This window comes from Echiichthys vipera, assembly GCF_963691815.1.
Source record: "Echiichthys vipera genome assembly, chromosome: 22".
NCBI lineage: Eukaryota > Metazoa > Chordata > Actinopteri > Perciformes > Trachinidae > Echiichthys > Echiichthys vipera.
In genome coordinates, this window is record NC_139847.1 from 7,221,003 (window position 1) to 7,241,467 (window position 20,465).

Here is a 20,465-nt window from a genome sequence, read left to right on the forward strand (position 1 = left end):
TTTAATAAGCATGTAAACTGTAATATAATAATAATAATAATAATAATAATAATATAATATAATGTGTACTGTCTCTTTAATAAGCATGTAAACTGTAATATAATAATAATATTATTATAATAATAATAATAATAATATATAATGTGTACTGTCTCTTTAATGAGCATGTAAACTGTAATATAATAATAATAATAATAATAATAATAATAATATAATAATAATATAGTATAATATGTACTGTCTCTTTAATAAGCATGTAAACTGTAAACGCCGCCCCTATTCTACTTCCTCCTTGATCAACTCAGACTCGACAAATCGACACACGATACACTGATTGTCCGCGTAGCTTTACCAACACTGGTGTATCGATGATCGACTACTTTCCCCTGGCTGTAGATTTCGGTTGGTGCTGTGTTGTTGTGTAGCTATCAAAAACAGCAAATCATGCCCGGTGAGACAGCAGCTAAAATAATGTCTTTACCGTGAATAAAGGAGCTCAAAGCTATCTTTTAGACTCTTGTACAGACTGATAAGGTAGCTTAACCGTGTGAGCGCTAGTTTAAACCTTTAAGTGAGTGTTGTTGTGCAGAGCCGAGGCCTTGTCTTCGCAAAGTCTCGTATATCGTGAATAACCGTGCGGGATTTCATGTTGAAGTCGTTACATCTTTGGTTACATTTGAGTGTTTTCCCCTCGGAAGATGGACACTGATAAATTCAATTATGTTTACAGCTGTGACCTGGACATCAACGTTCAACTTAAGATGTAAGTTTTCTACTTAATGTGACCCTTTCGGTTCAAACGGTCAACTAATCTGTCTTGTGACTTGACAGGATGCTGCTGCTGTGTGTGTGTGTGTGTGTGTGTGTGTGTGTGTGTGTGTGTGTGTGTGTGTGTGTGGGACTTCTACCTCATTAACATATTAACACAGAAGTACAGAAATAAATACATTTAGGTGAAGGACAATGTAGTAAATGTAAAGCATTTATTTAATTTTATATATATTTTGTGTGCATTATTTATTTATTCATACATTTATTCGTGCATTTATGCATTCTAGTATTTATTTATTCATGCATTTATTTACTTATGCCTGTATTTGTGTATATATTTATTCATGCATTTATTTATTTATTATCATAATTATTTATTAGCTCCTGTATTTATGTATACATTTATTTATTTATAACGATATTTGTTTTTATATTTATCCATGCATTTATTTATTATCATATTTATTAATTTCTTCCTGTATTTTTTGTACATTTATTAATTTCTTCCTGTATTTGTTTTTATATTAATATGTGCATTTATTATTCCTGTATTTGTTTATATATGTATTAATTCATTTATTTATTCTCATATTTATTTATTCCTGTGTTTGTTTGTATATTTATTCATGCATTTATTTATTTATTCTCATATTTTTTTATATATTAATTTTATTCATTAAGACTTAAGTCGTGTTTAGTATGTGCGTGTGTGTTTAAAGACTTATGTCTTTTCTGACTTTAAAGCTTTAAACTGTGTCATAACAAACTGCTTTATCTATTAAATTTAAACTAAACAGTCAAGTAAATGTCACAGCTATCATGTGATGTGTTTAATGTTAATGTTACAACAGATTGTAAAACATATACTATTCATAGTTGTACAAACAGAACTGGAATACATGAAAAAAACACACACACTGTTATTAGCTTATTTTAATTAAATGACTAAGCAGACTTTTTACCCTAATCTTAACTTTTTTTCACTTTTAGAGTAAAAAGAAAAGAACAAATAGATCATAACTTCGGGAAAGTTGATAAATATTGATATTTTGTTGTTACAGTGTTACGCAAACAAAGAAAAAAGCCCAAAACACACAATACTATTTAAAGTTTTTTTCTGTCATAACAGTCTCTAGTCTGTTTCCTTTGAATTAAAATAGTTTGGAAAAATAAATTGACTTAAAGCTCAGTCTGTAAAAGTGGAAACACCAGAAACTTTACAAACCCTCCAAGAAAAATCATACAAATGTAAACACTCCTGTGAGAGGAAGAGTCGAGGAGCTCTTGATAACATCAGCAAACACCATGTTTGTTTCCGCCCTTCCTCACGTCCTCCTCTGTCTCCTGTCTCCTCTCCCAGAGGCAGTTTAGAGGGGAAACGAGAGCAGAAGAGCTACAAAGCCCTGCTCGAGGACCCGATGCTGCGCTTCTCCGGCCTCTACCAGGAGAACTGCTCCGACCTCTACGTCACCTGTCAGGTGTTCGCTGAAGGAAAACCTCTCGCCCTGCCCGTCCGCACCTCGTACAAGGCGTTCAGCACACGTTGGAAGTAAGAATCCGTCTTTTTTTTTGTATTTTCTCTCTTCTTTTCAGTCTTTTTTTGCCTCTTTGTTCCATCAAACAAAACAGAAAACGCCCCAAAATTACATTAAAAACTTCTTTGTAATGTTTATAAGAATATTTTTAGCACAAAATGACAACTTTTTTGAGAATTGATTAAACAGTAAAGTGGCTTTTCATGCAAAAATGGTGTAAAGGGCGGCCGGTGGCACAGTGGCTGAAGGTCCTAGAGGCAGCTGCCTCAACTTCAACTCAACTTCAACTCTGACCTACGGCCCTTTGCTGCGTGTCTCCCCCTTTTTCTCTCTCACCTTATTTCCTGTCTGCCAAAAAATTTAAAATGCTGTTTTCAACTTTTAAAAATTAGGCATATCCTGCTTTTCTGATTTACATCATATTAAACAGAATATTGGGGGGGGGGGGGGGTTTGGACAAAACAAGACATCGTAAGAGATCATCTTTGACTTTGAGAAACTTGGATGAACATTTTGGACATTTTATGGACCAAACGATAAATCGATGAATCTAGAAAATGAATAGACACAAAGCTTTCTCCTATACTTGCAAATCCTTTTTCCTGCAGTTATATTTCAGTTCCTCAGCCCTTTACCTCCCTCCTCTCTCTCTCTCTTCCTCTTCTACCTCTTCCTCTCTCTCTTCCTCTTTCTCTCTCTCTCTCTTTCTGTCCTGTGCAGCTGGAACGAGTGGCTGCGGCTGCCAGTCAAGTACCCAGACCTTCCCCAAAGTGCCCAGGTTGCTCTCACAGTGTGGGACATCTATGGTCCCGGCAGAGCCGTCCCCGTCGGGGGAACCACTGTCACCCTGTTTGGAAAATATGGGTGAGTCTGACCTCGCACTAGTACTTGTGGTTTGTTATTAGGACTCAACCGATATGGGATTTTTGAGACTGATTTTAGAGGGGAAAACTCAGAGATTACTGATATGGTGGCAGATATAGTGATTTTATCAGCTGGATGAAAGTGACATTTTCTTTGTGGGTTGTGCAAAGGTTCTCAGAAGGCTGTTTCTTAAACAAATAACTTAAATAAAGAATATTTAACATTGTTATACATTATACATACAATGTATTATATTGTTAACCAATGCCAGAAATGAACACTGAGAAACTATAGAACAAAAAAAAGTATGTAAGGGTTCGTACGGGTGCTTGAAATCCTTGAAAACGTTTGAATTTTAATGTTGTGTTATCAAGGTTTGAAAAATGCTTGAATTTTGGATAAAGTGCTTAAAAATGCTTGAAATTGGATCCGCATTTCTTTCACAACAAAAAAGATTTTCTTATCTGTCTGGTATCACGAAACAATTTTAATAATTTTAACAGGAATAATACCATTGATAAATACATGATTTTAATGAAATCATAATTGTCAATACGTATTCGTAGAAATATGTAATTTACCACAGCTGTAAGGTGTAAAATAGACCTTGAAAGTGCTTGAAAAGTGCTTGAATTTGACCTCAGAAAAGGTGAACGAACCCTGTATATAAATAAAGACCAGGGCCCACATTCCCAAGACATTAGGACTAGGAAGACTCCTATAAGTGACACGTTGCCCCTGTTGCCAAAAACTGACTGGAAACACAAGGTAAAAAGAAATAAATACTAATGATGAAGAACACTATGTGCAATAGACAATATACGTATACAGAAATATAGTATATGCAAAATGTGATTTAAATAACAACAAAAAAGCACTAACGTATCATTTTAAAACGCCTCCTCCTGTCGTCTTCTAGTATGTTCCGGCAAGGGATGCATGACCTGAAGGTTTGGCCGGGTGTAGAGGGGGATGGAGGGGAGCCCACCACCACACCAGGACGCACCAGCAGCAGCCTGACGGAGGACCAGATGGGCAGACTCGCCAAGGTACAATACTGTATGTGTGTGCGGACGGGAGCATGGGGGTTAAGGACTCGGGGGAGGAAAGGGAGTGCACTGTCGAGGGGAGTGTAACATTGTGTGTGTGTGCGTTGGAGAAGTAGAGAAACCCACCATGAAACAAACCATCATCTGTTCCAGGGCCCTGACCTGGAGGTACTGAGTGATGTGAGTACAAGTGGAGAAGTTAGTGTTGGCAATGCAGAATGTGTGTTTGTGTGTATGTGTGTGTGAAGAAGGCCCCGGTCCAAATGTATTTGCAAATCACCTGCACTTCTTAAATGAGGTTTACCACATTAGAACAGTTCAGACTGTGTCAGGGGAAGTTCATGTCGTTAATTAAACGTGCAAATCCTTTCCTTCATCCCCGAACAACTGGGCATTGTTCTGTGTGGGGAACCCGTATGTTGTATAAACCCAGTGCTCGGTGCATTTTCAAGTACATTTGGACCCAGATTTTGGTGTGAACACTTGTCTGTCAAGGTGTACGGCTGCGTTCCTGAAAGCATCACACACTTTGGTTTTTAAGTTTCCTGCTGTTGCCAACATTAGTGAGTTTTGTGTAAGTGTGTGTGCATGTTTGTATTGTTTATGTGGACACAAGGAAGTTAAGTTTTCCAACTCGTTGCAGCTTTTTTCGGAATATTTAGGGAGTTCATTTCATTTCAACATTATCTGATTAAATACTTTTTTAATGATTTAATTCCTCAATTAGATTAATGAAACCCAACATTTTCTTATTAATCCCGAGTGCAGTTGATTTTACTCTTATCCAGAGTTTCATCTAGGCTGCTACCAGTTCATGTGTTGTTTTAAAGAGTGAGTACTGATCTTAACCAGCTGAGTTTCGGGCTTCCTGTTCATGGCCAAATGTGTGCTTACATTCCCGACACCCACACTGACTGATGAGTGGATTGGCTGCTGAGTGTGTGACCGGAGATGCTGGATTGGCTGCTGCCACTGGATTTGTGCATGATTGGTCGAGCTGTTTGCACATCAGCCACCACGCTGCGACCAGCTCTGCTGCAACAGAACCTCGACCTTTGGATTCTTTTCTGTGTTTCGATAAACCCTTTTTTTTCTTTTCTTCCTCCCATCTTTCTCGCTTTCTCTCTCCGTCCAGCTGACAAAGGCCCATCGACAGGGCCACATGGTGAAGGTGGACTGGCTGGACCGTCTGACCTTCAGAGAGATTGAGATGATCAACGAGGTGAGTTGGTTTAGCTCGACTGTGTTTCTAATGTCTTGACCAACTATTGGATGGATTATTGAACAGTTTGATGCTTCATGCTCAGGATGAACTCTAATAAGTCTAATACACTCGAGTTTTCATCAAGCGCCACCATCAGATCAAAATTTTAATGGGTCCAATACTTTAACCTACAACCAAGGGCCCGTCCACACAGAGACGCATTTTCCTGTAACTGCTATGACTTTAGTATCGTTTTGGCCGACCATCCACACGCAGCTGGCGTTATCAGAGTCTGAAAATGGTATTGTTTGAAACCGGGTCCCAGAGTGGGGTTGTTGTCTGGACAGCGAAATCACATACTTTGTTAGACAATGCCGACATCGCTCCACCTGTTAAGGTTGTTTTCTTCATCCACACGGCCTCAGCTCAAGAAATGTGTCCACAGGAAATGGGCTAAAAACGCTGTAATACACATGCCAGGCCTGTTTGTGGCGCTGTAACTTCCGCAGAAATATGGCCAAAACGATACGTTACAGGAAAATGCGTCTCCGTGGGGGCGGGCCCTAAATGTACGCTCTAAACTAAGATGGTGAACATGGTAGCATTTAGCTCGGAGCACCGCTTTCATTAAGGTTTTCTTCACGTGTGTTTCTGCAGAGCGAGAAACGCAGCTCGAACTTCATGTACCTCATGGTGGAGTTTCCCCGCGTTAAAACAAATGACAAGGAACACAGCATTGTTTATTATGAAAAGGTATAGTCATTTTTCTAAGCACTTAACAGGGTGTCTTTTTAACATGTAATATTGATAAATAATAATGAAAACGATCCCATTCATTGGTGTATTTCACTCTTGTCCCAACAACAAAGGACGGAGACGACACTTCACCAGTTCTGACCAGCTGTGACATCGTCAAAGTTCCCGACCCACAGATGGGGATGGTGAGAGCCAATGTGGAAAAACTCAATTTTGCAGATTTGTCGATTAAATTAGCTCATGATTTACTCGACTAAGAATTTACTTTATCGGGGACAGCCTTTATTTAGAAACTCCCACTTTTTATTTCCTCTTTATATTTAAAAGAATGTGTTTTTTGTGAGTTAATAAACTGTAAATGTCCCTGATTGTGTTAAATGTTCAGATGATATCGTCTCATATCGACCACAGGCTCCTGAACTAGATTAAATCAAATCAGACAAAACTGTTTCGTGTGATATCAGCAAACATCGATGTCAAAGAATCGATATGATGTCGTATCGTGATGAAACTTGTGATTTACACCGCTCCTATACATGCAGTAATTTCCAATTGATGGTCTTTTTTCAGGAGAACCTGGTTGAGAGCAAACATCACAAACTGGCTCGTAGCCTCCGCAGCGGACCGTCGGATCACGACCTGAAGCCCAACGCTGCCACACGGGACCAGCTTAACGTAAGTAACCAGCAGTCTGGTTTTTATTATGGGTTCATTTGTAATCCAGTCCAACAGTAAATAAGTGTGTTTATTTATGTAGCATTTTTCACGAGCTGAGACTTCAGAGGAGTAGGCTTACGTCAACACTTCATACTGTATGTTGGGTATGCCTTTGTATGTCTTTACCCTGTCTGCTATTGTAACTCACTGAACCCACCGACAGATCATCGTGAGCTACCCTCCAACCAAGCAGCTGAGCTCTGAAGAGCAGGACCTGGTGTGGAAGTTCAGATACTACCTCACCACACAGGAGAAGGTGGGTGTGTTAGTCGAGTCCCTTACACACACTCACACACTGCAAACTTGAAATTATCTAGACATTTGGAGAATTCTGTCATTCTTAAGCAAGCCCCAACCACAGCGACTTCCTGGTTGATCCAATAAGGAAGTGACAACAACTGCAGTTCTTCGAGTGTCCACTAGGGGCAGGTTTTACAACAGAGAAGTTTCTCATTGATCTCCATGTTAAACAGGTCGTTTTCACAGCGTAATTAAACCTGTTTAAGGCCTGGTACAAAAAACATTCTAGACTGTATGTTTAGGTCATATCTCCGTGACTACACTCTTTTTGTACCAGGCTAGTTTTTATGTTATTGGAGGTTAAAGTAAGGACTAAGGAGTCAATGTAAAAACGTCTTTATATTCTGCCCCACCATACCCAAGTCTCCTCAGGTTCCTATCTTGATCCTCTTCTCTCCCACATGTTCAATTCTTCTTCCTCCTCCTCCTCCTCCTCCTCCTCCTCCTCTCGCTGCAGGCGCTGACAAAGTTCCTCAAGTGTGTGAACTGGGACCTGCCGCAGGAGGCCAAGCAGGCTCTGGAGCTGCTGGGGAAGTGGAGGCCGATGGACGTGGAGGACTCCCTGGAGCTGCTGTCTTCCCAGTTCACCAACCCCACGGTCAGACGCTACGCTGTGGCCCGCCTGCAGCAGGCAGATGATGAGGTAGGCGTGATGAGGACTCCGTCTGTGTCTATAAAACTTTAAATCTCCTGAGATAAAACTATTCCAAAGTTTGCTTTCCAAAGTATACTTATCACAAAGTTATGAAGGTAGCGCTGTTTAAATGAATTAGTTATTTGAATGATTAACCAGAGCTTTAAATCTAAAATATGAAGTTCTTTCTCCTCTCTCTCTAGGACCTGCTGATGTATCTTCTCCAGCTGGTCCAGGCGCTCAAATACGAGAACTTCAGTGATATTCAGGGAGGCTTGGAGCCAGGCAGCCGGAGAGACAGCCAGGGACTTTCAGATGACTCTGCACTGGACAGGTCGGTACTTGGATGAGAAGTTGTAATAGCTACTCTGGCTGCGGATCATAAATAAGTCATCACTACTAGCAACTTTGACAGAAGCAAGGAAACGTCTGTTGTGCTTCCAGTGATTTTTCTTCTTCTTGTTTTGTTTTTTTACTGCCTGCTCGGGAAACTATTTTCTGCTTTGCGGAATTTGATTATTTTCCTTTCAGAAGCCGTAATGAACTCTTAGGGTTTTATGATTTTACTGGCGTGACTCTGTGGAGCTCGGGCCAGAATCTGGAGGCAGAGAACAGTCTCAAAAAGTCGATACTGAACACATCATCTCGTCAGTTTGAAGTAAAAGTGCACTTAGATCTTTAATTGTCTCGTTCTCTGACTCCTCATTGTTTCTCTTTCTGTAGTTCCCAGATCCTGTCTGGCACATCTGGACCTTCCACTGCCTCGCAGAAAGGCAAGGAAGGAGCTGACAGCGAGAATCTAGAGGTAAGGAACGTAGACATGTTGCTGAAAAGAAAAAATAGAGCGGGATAAGAAACTGTCCTATTGAGGAATAATGTTCAGATCCATTACTATATGCAGGACATGTGGACAAATAACAGTTGTTGAAGCTGAGTGGAGTCAGAATCACAAATTGTGCTAAACAATTCAAATGTGTTCCTGTTCCTCGGGCCAATTTCACTCCAACAAGTATTGAATGACCCCACATGTATTGGCCCCTTTATTGCACCGATCAGGAGTGGTGCTCCTAATTTAGTTGTATTCTGTACAATGACCATGTTTTATTTTATTCTATTCAACAGAAGACACAGGGCTAAAGAAATCAGTCTTATTAGTTTTAACCTGGCGTTGACGTGTCATTGTGTCTGTATCTCTCTGCAGCAAGACTTGTGCACATTTCTCATCTCTCGTGCGTGCAAGAACTCCACACTTGCCAACTATTTGTATTGGTGAGTATAGTTCAAAGCGGCTTAGTTTATCATTACTGAGCATCTCGTTGGGTTTTGTATTCATCAGTCTTCAAAAACCTGTGTCTACCTTAAGGTATGTGATTGTGGAGTGTGAGGATCAGGACACTCAGCAGAGAGATCCCAAGACCCACGAGATGTACCTGAATGTCATGAGGAGGTTCAGTCAGGCGCTGCTCAAGGTCAGAACAAAACATATGAAACGTACATTTACAAAGAAGGTTTTTGTCTCCTCTGTTTTAACGCACACACTTCCTCTTCCCTCCAGGGTGATAAGAGCGTGAGGGTGATGAGGTCGCTGTTGGCCGCCCAGCAGACCTTTGTAGACAGACTGGTGCAACTGATGAAGGCTGTGCAAAGGGAGAGTGGAAACCGCAAGAAGAAGGTATCAACAGAATATGTGCACGTGCAAATACTTAAACTTATTCAATGTTTACTCTAATGTGTTTTCTTATTTAAATTATGCATGTGTTGCTATATTTCAATGTGCAAATATTCCTTAAACACTGTTTCATTATAGGTTATTTGGTGCAGATTTATTGATTCTGGCAGCAGCTTTTAACTGTAACAGCACCTGAACACACACTGATCCATGCTGAGTTGTGTTAACAGCGGCGTCCCTCCCCACGTGTCCGCAGACGGAGCGGCTGCAGGCTCTGCTGGCCGACAACGAGAAGGTGAATCTTTCAGAGATCGAGCCGATTCCTCTTCCTCTGGAGCCTCAGATCAGGATCAGAGGCATCGTCCCCGAGACCGCCACACTGTTCAAGGTACTGAAAGAGTCACGCGCGAATCTCCTTCTCATCTTCACTTTGCTCTGCTTTGTTTTGGCCAAAACCAGTAGCTGTGCGACACTTCGTTCACACGTCTTTTCCCTCTTTGTGCGTGTTTTAGAGCGCTCTGATGCCGGCCAAGTTGATCTTCAAGGCTGAGGACGGAGCCATGTACCCAGTTATCTTCAAACATGGAGACGACCTGAGACAGGACCAGCTCATCCTTCAGATCATCTCACTCATGGACAAAGTAATAATACTCAAATTAATATGTTTTCATGTAATTTGACTACCATGCACTTATAGTCACTGATCTCTTTGAAAGAAAAGTTCATGATGATGTTTTTGATCATCTTTGGACCTGAGATTTGCTTCAAAATGACGACAGAAAATACAGTTGTTGCTTCCTGTCGCTCTTTTTTATAATGTAAGAAGATGTAGTTGTTTATTTCTTTATAATATAGATAAAACTTTATTTTTATGAAGTCAAGGGTTTTACAGTATATATGGAAAAAAAGAGAGAGAACATAAAAGAACAAAAATAAATAAATAAAAGAGGAAGGGGGGCACAGATGGAGAAAATAACACGCACTAGGGGAGGATCGATCGTAATGACGTAATAAATTTTATGAGATAGTGCTGCGTTCAGGATTTACAGACATTTCAGTCCTTTTTGTTCTGTCCGCCCACGGTCTTTCCTTCATATCAGAACAGGGCGGAAACACTTCACTACAAAAACAAAACAGAGTCAATCATATTAGTAAATGTTAACAGTGTCCTGTTGAGATGAGTGGCCACTTATTCCAGATGAGCTGACCATTTCCTCCAGTATGAAGTGAATTTGTCCGTGCACAAGTTCCAGGAGAAAGTCAGTTTTCCATGTCGTATACTGTATTTCTTTCACAGATGCAGTCCACTCCTCCTTCAATGGGGACTCTTTTTATAGCCATCTTCTTGTAATTGCTTTTTTACTGGTGACCAACATTATTTTAATCAAATATTTATCAGTGACATTAATTGTAGGGGAGATATTACCAAGATAAATTGTGCAAAAATCGTGTTCAATCTCAAAGCCTAGTACTGACTTACATTTCTGCACTACATCTCGTCGGTAAGGTTTTATAACCGGACAGTGACAGAAGACATGGAAGTGATTCGCCTGAGCATTTCCACACTCTCTCCAGGACCTTCTATAACTCGTGTGACCTTTCTGGTGTTGTTTAATTTTAGGGGTAATAAAAAATCTAATTATGTTCTTCCACAAAAATTCCCCCCAATGACCAGAACTGGAAGTGCTCATTTAAGTTTTACAAATGTTTAGTCACTCATCTTCTGAAATGGTTATTTTTGCTTCTGTTTCCCACTTGGATTTAACATAAAGAGTGGAAAAGCCATTGAGTGACTGTAAACAGGAGTAGCTCTGGGTAATCAATTTCCGGTTTAGTTTAGATTTGTATGCGTCAAAGTTTTTTTAATAAAAGGTTTGTGTTATTTTTTGTTCTTAAAGCTCTTGAGGAAAGAGAACTTGGACCTGAAGTTGACGCCTTACAAAGTGTTGGCCACCAGCACCAAACACGGTAAGGAGTCGTCACTCTGTTTGGAAGAAAATGTGCTCCTTTAAAACTTAATGAATGCAGACTTTATGTGGTAAATAATACATAATTGTTAATAAATATATAAATACTAATAAAATTATATTTTATATATATATTTATAAATTACCATGTGCCCCAGAAAACCTTGAATACCTGGAGGACTCAATTTTCAGCCATGGAAACATCTGTAAATGTATTTAAATGACCAAATATCCTGGAAATATGTTGTGCTGGAAAATCTTAATTGTATTTAAGCCTCTCACTCAGACTTCCCACCAAGGTGCTTATTTTGTGTGAAACTTGACTAGTTGGTGGGATAAACTGCACAGTACGACACAAAGCGGCTTTCCCCGACTCAAAGCTGGACGCTCCTTTTTCATTTTGTCTGCCGTGTCATTCAGTCTGCAGAGCGGAGTCTATATTTTCCAGAGCTTTGAACAGGTTGAATGTGTCCAGACCTTTTGTGAGCAAGTGTTGTTCTTTATTTCCGTGAAAAAATCCTGGAAATGTCTTGGAAAATTATTTCTTACAAAGAGTGGGAACGCTGAGCAGCAGCAGCAGCAGCAGCAGCAGCAGCAGCAGCAGCAGCAGCAGCAGCAGCAGCAGCAGCACATTTAGTTACTGACAGAAAAAAAACCCACATGTTTTTTAAACGTATGTAAAATGTCTTTCACTACTGTTGTATCTTCCAACCTAACGCAAAAATAATCATTCTCGTTGCAGGTTTTATGCAGTTTGTTCAGTCTGTTCCTGTTGCTGAAGTCCTGGCTACTGAAGGCAACATCCAGGTGAGAGGAGAAACAATCAGGATAATCAGACGAACAACGTAAACTCTCCTTTTTATTCACACAATTTGTTTCAACAGAGCTTCTTCAGGAAGCATGCACCGAGCGAAAAAGGACCCTACGGCATCAGCTCAGAGGTGATGGACACCTACGTCAAGAGCTGCGGTGAGTCCGTTTGAACAGCCATGTTTCATCTGTTGGTCTGCTCCACCTGCAGAGCACAGTCTAATCCGTCTCTCTCACTGCGTCCTTCCAGCTGGTTACTGTGTCATCACATACATCCTAGGAGTAGGAGACAGACACCTGGACAATCTGTTACTGACAAAGACCGGTGAGGCGAACATGTTCCTTCAGATGTTGGTTTATTAACATCCTGGTTCATGGAGCAGTTACATTATTATCTCCTCTCCTCATCCAGGGAAACTCTTCCACATCGACTTTGGCTACATCCTGGGTCGAGACCCCAAACCGCTGCCTCCGCCCATGAAGCTGAGCAAAGAGATGGTGGAAGGGATGGGGGGCATGCAGAGCGAGCAGTACCAGGAGTTCAGGAAGCAGTGCTACACCGCCTTCCTGCACCTCAGGAGGTGAAGAGTCCGGAGACACAAACACAAAAGATATGAGATATTCCGTTATTAGTCCCACAAAGGGGAAATTTCAGCGAAGCGGATAGCACACATACAGTAGAGGAAGCATCAATAAGAAACATTCAATTGTAGAAACTATAAAAAAAAATATGAACAACATAAACACAGGGAAATAAAGAAAACAGGAACAATATATACAATTTTTCTTAAATATTTTAAATTCACACTAAGGCACAGAGTAAAAATATTGCTCATCGAGATTGAATTCATCTGAGATGAGATTAGGAATAAATTGTGCTGAGTCCTGCTTTGAACCTACTTCAGATGGTTTGAAACACAGAACCATCTGAAAAGGCTTCATCGGAAACCGGCACTTTCAAATAATACCTGGCAGGTGATTGGACCGTTCGTCTGTCTATCAATCTCTCACTGAAGTCGAACAGGAGAGGAGAGAAAAACACCTACAGTGTTGTTCCCTTCTCTCAATAAAGAAAATGTGTGGCAGCCTGTCGTGTCATCATCACAGTAGCTCCTCACAGGACGCTGACTGGCTGGATGACTTCTAGCCAAAGCACAAACGCGTTACCTGGAGCCTGACCAGATGGCTTTTTGCGTGACGACGTGATTCTCACTTAATCTTGTGTGATCATGAGAATTTGGCTGCTGTGCAAAGTAATCATGTTTTAGCCTCAGCTGAAAATCGTGTCTATTTTGCATTATTTGTGATCATTTTCCAAAACATTCAGTTGATTTCTTACTTTTTATGTTGTCAGTGATACCAAAGTTTGTAAGCAGAGCATTAAAATAAGCCAAAGAGCCGTTATTCCTGTCACTACTCTCCAACTCCAAATAAAGGCCTCGTTTCATCTTGATGAGGAAGATACAATACGATTAAAACTACGATACCACACATCAAACAAATCTCCTTCTTCCTTCCCTCTCTTCAGATACTCCAACCTGATCCTGAATCTGTTCTCTCTCATGGTGGATGCCAATATTCCTGACATCGCCCTGGAGCCGGACAAGACGGTTAAGAAGGTAAGAGTTTAAATGTCACTCGAGATTTAAAGGGATTTAATTCATCAGGGCACTTCACATGTAACCAACCAAGTCATTCCACTGGCTCTATGTTTAACATGGACCCCCATCACTTCGCCTCCAGGTGCAGGACAAGTTCAGATTGGACCTGTCGGACGAGGAGGCCGTCCATTACATGCAGAGTCTGATTGATGAGAGCGTGGGCGCTCTGTTTGCTGCTGTGGTCGAGCAGATACACAAGTTTGCTCAGGTACGTGCACTCAAACACAAACACACATCATACATTAAAAAAGCGTGAAGACCACACTGGCATAGCTAAATAATGTAGACCATTCGCTATGAATGATGCACTTTTTTCACTGCTGCTCGTTCAACATGCAATAAATCAACAAATTAGATCAATGAGATTAGAACAAAAAAATAATCTGATACACAAAACACAGCAACATTTTCTTTTCCTCCAATTTTTTGTGAAATCTGGCTTTGATTTACTTTTTAAGTCCTCTAAAAATACTTAAAATGACAAAATCTGATAAAATCTTGAGTTCAGATTTGGACAAGGAGCAAATGGAGGAATTGTTAGACCATAAATAACAATTCCTCCATTTGCTCATGGAGGAATTGTTATTTATGGTCTCTGTAAACCATAAATAATCCATAAATGAGTCGTAGTGTGTGGTCTCTAGACCTACTCTGTATGTAAAGAGATAAGAATAGACTTGTTATGATTTGGTACTATAAATAAAATATATAAACATTAATAAAATTGAATTAAATCGTTGCTCTGGTGTCCCCTGAGAGTTCAGTGCACTGCAACCTGAGAAAACAAGAGCAAATACTGGAAATAAAGACATAATAAGAAACATCTTCAACCATTTGATAGTTAAGAAAAAATGGTGTAAATAGAGATACGAAAATCTGGAGCCAGTAGGGCAGACGACAGCAGAACAGCTGTTTCCAGGGGACACTAAAAAGTGATGCACACGGCTGTAACTTGTTTCTTGACTCAAGTTAGTGAAGTGGGTTGAGTTAGTTTTGTAGGAGCTCACTGTTTGCTTTGAAATAAACAGACTTAGATGTGCAGCATGTTGATTTCTCCGTTCTGTTGAGTCTAAGAACCTTTGTTCCCGTCTCTGTGCAGTACTGGCGCAGATGAGCAGAGGGACTGCTGAGACGAGGCTGAACTGGATCAAACGTTTGCAGCATGAACACATGATGGTACGGCTCTGACCTGACAGATGCTGCTGCACGCGCGTGTGTGTGAGAGGATTAAAGAAAGAAACCCAATGACACTGTTAAAAAGGCCAAGAATGCACTGCCAACCATTACTGCAAGATGGTTCAACAGGGACACGGACGTCTTTGTTTGCTTATGTATATATAATGTATATTAATTATTAAAGGAGTGAATGAATTGTATGGCCAAATAAAAGACTGTTGATACAAGTGAATGTAGCAGCCTTTTTTGTTATGTTTCACCATTTTAGCCCTAAAACGTGATGCTATGCAGCGTTTATGGCGTGCAACATGTTTCTTAATTGAGCATTGCTGACCATCTGTGGATGGTCGATGCTGGGGGTAGAAACAAGGCAAGGCCCCAGAGGGTCGGTGAGTCACCGAGCGAGTGACTAAACATTTCCTGCCAGAGACGTGAAAGAAAAGTCCATTTATGAAGAAGAATTACTTTATCCCACACAGGGAAATTCAATTTTTTCACTCTTATTATTATACATGTTACACACACACAGGCCAGAAATACACACATGCACAACCAGGACTTATACATGCAATTAAGAAGAGATGGTAGGGCGAGGGGACTTGAACCAGCGACCCTCCGGTTCCCAGCTAAGTCACCTATGGACTGAGCTACTGCCACCACAAATGTGATCATGTGATCTAAGCACAAGAATATGTTTCTTAAGGTATTTCGTATTCTGAATGGGGAGGTTTTGTTTTTTTTTCTTGACTTTTTTTTAACAAATTATACACCGGTGGATTGCTTACTCCAGGTAGGGAATGAGTCCTGACCCCAAGTGAAGGAGTTCAAGTCCCTCTGGATCTTGTTCACGAGTGAGGGGACGATGGAGCGTGAGTTTGGCCGGAGAATCGGAGCAGCGGGGGCGGTGCTGCAGTCGCTCTACCGCACCGTTGTGACGAAAAGAGAGCTACCGGTCAATCTTGGTTCCTACCCTCACCTGTGGTCATGAAAGCTGGGTCAGGTCCCAAAGAACCAGGTCTCGAGTACAAGCGGCCGAAATGTGTTTTCTCAGGAGGGTGGCTGGAGTCTCCCTTAGAGAGAGGGGGAGAAGTTCCGCCATTCGGGAGGAACTCGGAGTAGAGCCGCTGCTCCTTTGCGTTGAAAGGAGCCAGTTGAGGTGGTTCAGGATCATCTGGTAAGGATGAACCCTGGGCGCCTCCCTAGGGAGGTATTCATGCACGTCCAGCTGAGAGGAGGCCTCGGGGAAGACCCAGGACTAGGTGGAGAGATTAGATCTCCACACTGGCCTGGGAACGCCTCGGGATCCCCCAGTTAGAGCTGGTTAATGTGGCCCAGGAAAGGGAAGTTTGGGGTCCCCTGCTAAAGCTGCTGCCCCCGAGACCCGACCCCGGATAAGCGGATGAAGATGAGATGAGATGCTTCAGACAGGCTTCTCTGTGACTGATTTAAGCATTTTTTTGACATATCAAAGTTTGACTGAAATTGCTTTGTGGATATCAAAGTTTGACTTTGATTGCAGAGGGCGGCAGTAGCTCAGTCCATAGTTGTCTCGGCTGGGGACCGAAGGGTCGCCGGTTCGAATCTCTGGTGTAAAGGATGCCATGCTCGGGGGCACTGGTCAACTGTGCATCCCCCTCACTCGAACATCTTTCCAATAGTTGCATGTGTGTATATTTAGGACCTGTGTGTGTGTGTGTGTGTGTGTGTGTGTAAAAAGAATAACACCATGAAAATTGAATTGTCCCAATTTCACATTCGGGCATTCACCACATTTTCGCACGGGGAGCAATTCGGAGTTCAGTGCCCACTTCGAAATGTGGGAGGTGGGGACCGAACTGCAGATCCTTCAAATGGAGGACGACCCACTCTACCTGAATGATACCCTATGACTAATTAAACAATTTAAAAATATGTATATATTTTGACTTTTTCGACATACTATGACTTTTTTTTCAAAAAAAAAATTGATCATTGTTTGGACGTATTACATTTTTAAAAACTTTTCTTGCCTTTTTCAATAAACTATGCTATGACTGTTAAAGAAACGTTATCCTATGACTGATTCAAGCACTTTTTCGACATACAATACTTTTTTTTATAATTTATTTATCTTCAACCGCTTATCCCGGGGTCGGGGTCGGCCGATCCCAGCCGACAACGGGCGTGAGGCGGGGTCCTCCCTGGACAGGACGCCAGTCTATCACAGGGCACATAGAGACAAACAGAGCCAGACAACCATTCACACCTACGGGTGATTTTAGAGTCATCAATTAACCTGACACGTGCATGTCTTTGGACTGTGGGAGGAAACCGGAGAACCCGGAGGAAACCCACGCAGACACGGGGAGAACATGCAAACTCCACACAGAAAGGCCGGGATGCGAACCCGGAACCTTCTCGCTGTGAGGCGTCAGTGCTAACCACATAACCACCACTTTTTTAAATCATGACAAAGAAAAATAGCAAAAATCATTTTTTTTGAAAGTGTTTTACTTTGTCGAAAAAACTAAAATAAATGCAAAAATCTGCTTTTTGAAAAAGTGTGTAACTTTAAAAAAGTTTTTAAAATGTCAAAAATAGTATGAGTTTAAAAATGAAGGTTAAATCGAATACATCAGTGGCTATTTTCAGAAACAATACTGCAAAGAAAAAGGGTCAAACATGCACCAGCTTGACTGTTGTGTAGTCAGGTGCTCATTCAAACGAGCCAGCTTCTTGCTTCATACATTCATCATCTCTCTGCAAGCAAAATAAGCACTGTGCTTATTCATAAAAGTCACACACACACACTCTTTGGATCACCCCCCAGGTCTCTGTGGACTCTGGAAAAGGCAGAAGGGGAAACAAACAATGCTGGACGGCCAAACCCCCAAAGGCTCCCCAATGTTGCGGAAAGAATGCAACACCAGCAAAACAGAAGGCAGAAAAGCGAGATGTCAAGATGTTCCTTGTATTCGTGCAGGAGGCAGGATGAGGTGTCGGTCACGGGTAAGAGGCGGCGTAGCTCCAATGGGGCAACTGTGAGTCAGAGAGAGCAATGAATGATTCAAAAAAACTACCCTCTGTTATCAGAGCAGCATGGAGGAGCTGTTGGCTGCACGTGGGGGGTCAGACGTTCTTGTTTATGAAGCTTATGGTTTGGACCGGCCTGTTGAGTGTCACTGGACCTCAGCGTTAAAAAACTGCAGAGGTGGAGGAACCGCAACCAGATTTAGACTTTTCTAAACCGAATCAGTGGCACATACAGAGAAAAACAAGCTCCTTTTGGACTTGTCGGATAAACTATTTCTGCTTCATTGGCGATTCTCACTCATCAGTCGAGTCTCTGACCCTCTTCGTGCGGCACTCTGACTCATATCGTAGGAGGAATGTGCTTATACGTTTAAAATCGGGAGCCACATTTCTATCGCCCGATGACAGACTAAAGAGAATTGCGTGTTCGAGGTCATCTGGTGGCTTTCAATAGGGAGTTCAGTATATGTCCTTTCGCCTTCATTCACTAACGGACTCCATTAAGAGGCTGGTTCAGAACTGCATCGTCAGCGAAAGGGATCCACGCACTTCCTCAAAGACATATCGTTTGCTGTATTGGGATTTGAACCCTGAAGCTCCCAGGTAAAGCCTTCAATAATGGCTTGTTCAGCTAATAACAGTCCAAAACCCCAGAAATATTCTATAAAGAGGGATAGGACTTGTGGAATAATGCATGACCACTGCTGGAAATCCATCATTTATCTGGGTCCTCGTTGTGACAGCAGGCCCCTCTTCCTCGTCCTCTAACTCTTCCTGGATGTCAAACCCTTGCAGGGGAAACTTGGCCGAATTATCTCCAAGAACCACCTCAACGTGCGTCTTTCAATGCAAAATTGAATGATTTCTGCCACTAAGTTGTCATTACCCAAAGTCTTTAATCATGATATGACCTGATATGAGAGTCCTGGCCAAGACAGGCAGCAACACAGTTCCACAATTACAGACAAAAGGTTTAGAAACAACAGAGAACATATAAATACAGTCACAATCAGAAGACCATTAAACAAAGCATCAACAGACACAAAAGTCTGCTCCAACATTATTAAATCTGTTTAGAGAAACCAGCTCCTTCAGCTTCAGTTCATTCTGCAGCTGGTTCCATGCGGAGGGCGCAGGATAACTAAATGCCCTTTCCCCCACGTCAGTACGGACTCTAGGTACAGTTAGTAAGATCGAATCCTCAGAGCGGAGCTGATGGGTTCCTGTGCTTTTTCAAATGACATATTTCTGCAGGTATAACGGAGGACACCAAGGATAGTCTTATAAATAGTATATGTTCTGAGAGAAACATTTCTGGTTTAAAAATAAGTCATTAGGTCACACTTGCAGAGGCAAAACCACTTTGAACGTCATAGAGCAGACTGATGTGGTGGAGCCCGACCCTTCAGTCCTGCACTGAAACCAAACCGTGAGCAACACTTACAGTGAGACGGCTCTCAGTCTTTTAGTCTTTAAAGCCCCTTTCACACATGCAGTCTAACCCTGAAATGCTCAGGAACATTTCCTGGCATGAGGTCGTGTTTGAATGGGATCAGGGATAGACATTCAGGGAATCTGTACTGCCAATTTTCCACATTGTATTATTTGTATTATTCATTTATTTCAGACTTGTAATCCACATCAAGTCGCAGTGACATTTTCAGGTTGCAGGGACAAACACATAAGGTCTGTCTGAGGAGACATGGAGCGGGACAACCAATCACAAGACTCCGCTGAAGATGCATTCGAATCTGTGCCTTGTTTACACCAATGCTTTATCAATCCTTTGTCTTGCAAACCTGTTGATTAGACACAGTACAAGAGCATTCAATCTGGTCAAAATCAGCTCCTCGCACGCCATCTTCGCACGTACATCCGGCCTTGCCCCATCTTCTTGTTCTTTTGTTGAGTTTTATGGCAGCTGGCATCCATAAGACGCAAAGGTTCCTGAAAGCATGACCCCTGCCTGAAAGCATGACCCAGTAATTTACTGGGAATTATGTGTGAAAGAGGCTTAAGTCTCTGTGTGTCCCACACTCTCCTCAGATGAGTGAGGCGCAGGTGGGATGCTGATACCCGAGTCTGGGCCTTGCTCCAGATTTATCCCACCGCTGTCCCAGTACGCTGCACCTGAGCTGGTGACGCTACGGAGATGATCACTGGCGTATGTTGAGGTCTGTTCCTGGTCGGAGGAGGAGTCGACGGATATTTGGTCATCGGCGAATTCCAGGTGGATGTCACAAGGGTCGACAGGGACCGGGGAAAGGGGGACCAGAGAGACTGGGTCGTGAACAGACGCCTTGATGAAAGAGAACAAGATGAGAAATCCGTCAAGGAGAA

The 20,465-nt window shown here is 41.8% G+C and overlaps 1 protein-coding gene across 4 annotated transcripts; it reads left to right on the forward strand.

Annotated features, from left to right (window-relative positions):
* Positions 1-420: 420 nt before the first annotated feature.
* pik3c3 (phosphatidylinositol 3-kinase, catalytic subunit type 3) lies at positions 421-15,311 on the forward strand. 4 transcript variants are annotated; one of them, XM_083937176.1, is made up of 27 exons: positions 421-571; positions 731-763; positions 2,132-2,320; positions 3,027-3,170; positions 4,090-4,219; positions 4,373-4,399; positions 5,355-5,441; positions 6,081-6,176; positions 6,293-6,364; positions 6,750-6,854; positions 7,060-7,152; positions 7,654-7,839; positions 8,034-8,164; positions 8,554-8,635; positions 9,032-9,099; positions 9,194-9,299; positions 9,386-9,502; positions 9,756-9,887; positions 10,012-10,140; positions 11,398-11,467; positions 12,209-12,273; positions 12,351-12,435; positions 12,527-12,601; positions 12,689-12,857; positions 13,805-13,895; positions 14,020-14,145; positions 15,037-15,311. In XM_083937176.1, the coding sequence occupies exons 3-27, from the start codon at positions 2,190-2,192 to the stop codon at positions 15,049-15,051; spliced, it is 2,532 nt and encodes an 843-aa protein (XP_083793302.1). In that variant the 5' UTR covers positions 421-571; positions 731-763; positions 2,132-2,189; the 3' UTR covers positions 15,052-15,311. The 4 variants fall into 4 exon arrangements, with proteins under 4 accessions (XP_083793302.1, XP_083793300.1, XP_083793301.1 ...); XM_083937177.1 differs by having other exon boundaries at positions 430-534; XM_083937174.1 differs by having other exon boundaries at positions 421-763.
* Positions 15,312-20,465: the final 5,154 nt, after the last annotated feature.

What these genes read in the sequence shown, in the direction of transcription:
- pik3c3 (XM_083937174.1), top strand. Translation starts at nt 699, where the DNA reads ATGGACACTGATAAATTCAATTATGTTTACAGCTGTGACCTGGACATC. An exon ending in CTTGCCAACTATTTGTATTG is followed by an intron (nt 9,100 to 9,193) that starts GTGAGTATAGTT and finishes GTCTACCTTAAG; the next exon opens with GTATGTGATTGTGGAGTGTG. An exon ending in GCCTTCCTGCACCTCAGGAG is followed by an intron (nt 12,858 to 13,804) that starts GTGAAGAGTCCG and finishes CCCTCTCTTCAG; the next exon opens with ATACTCCAACCTGATCCTGA.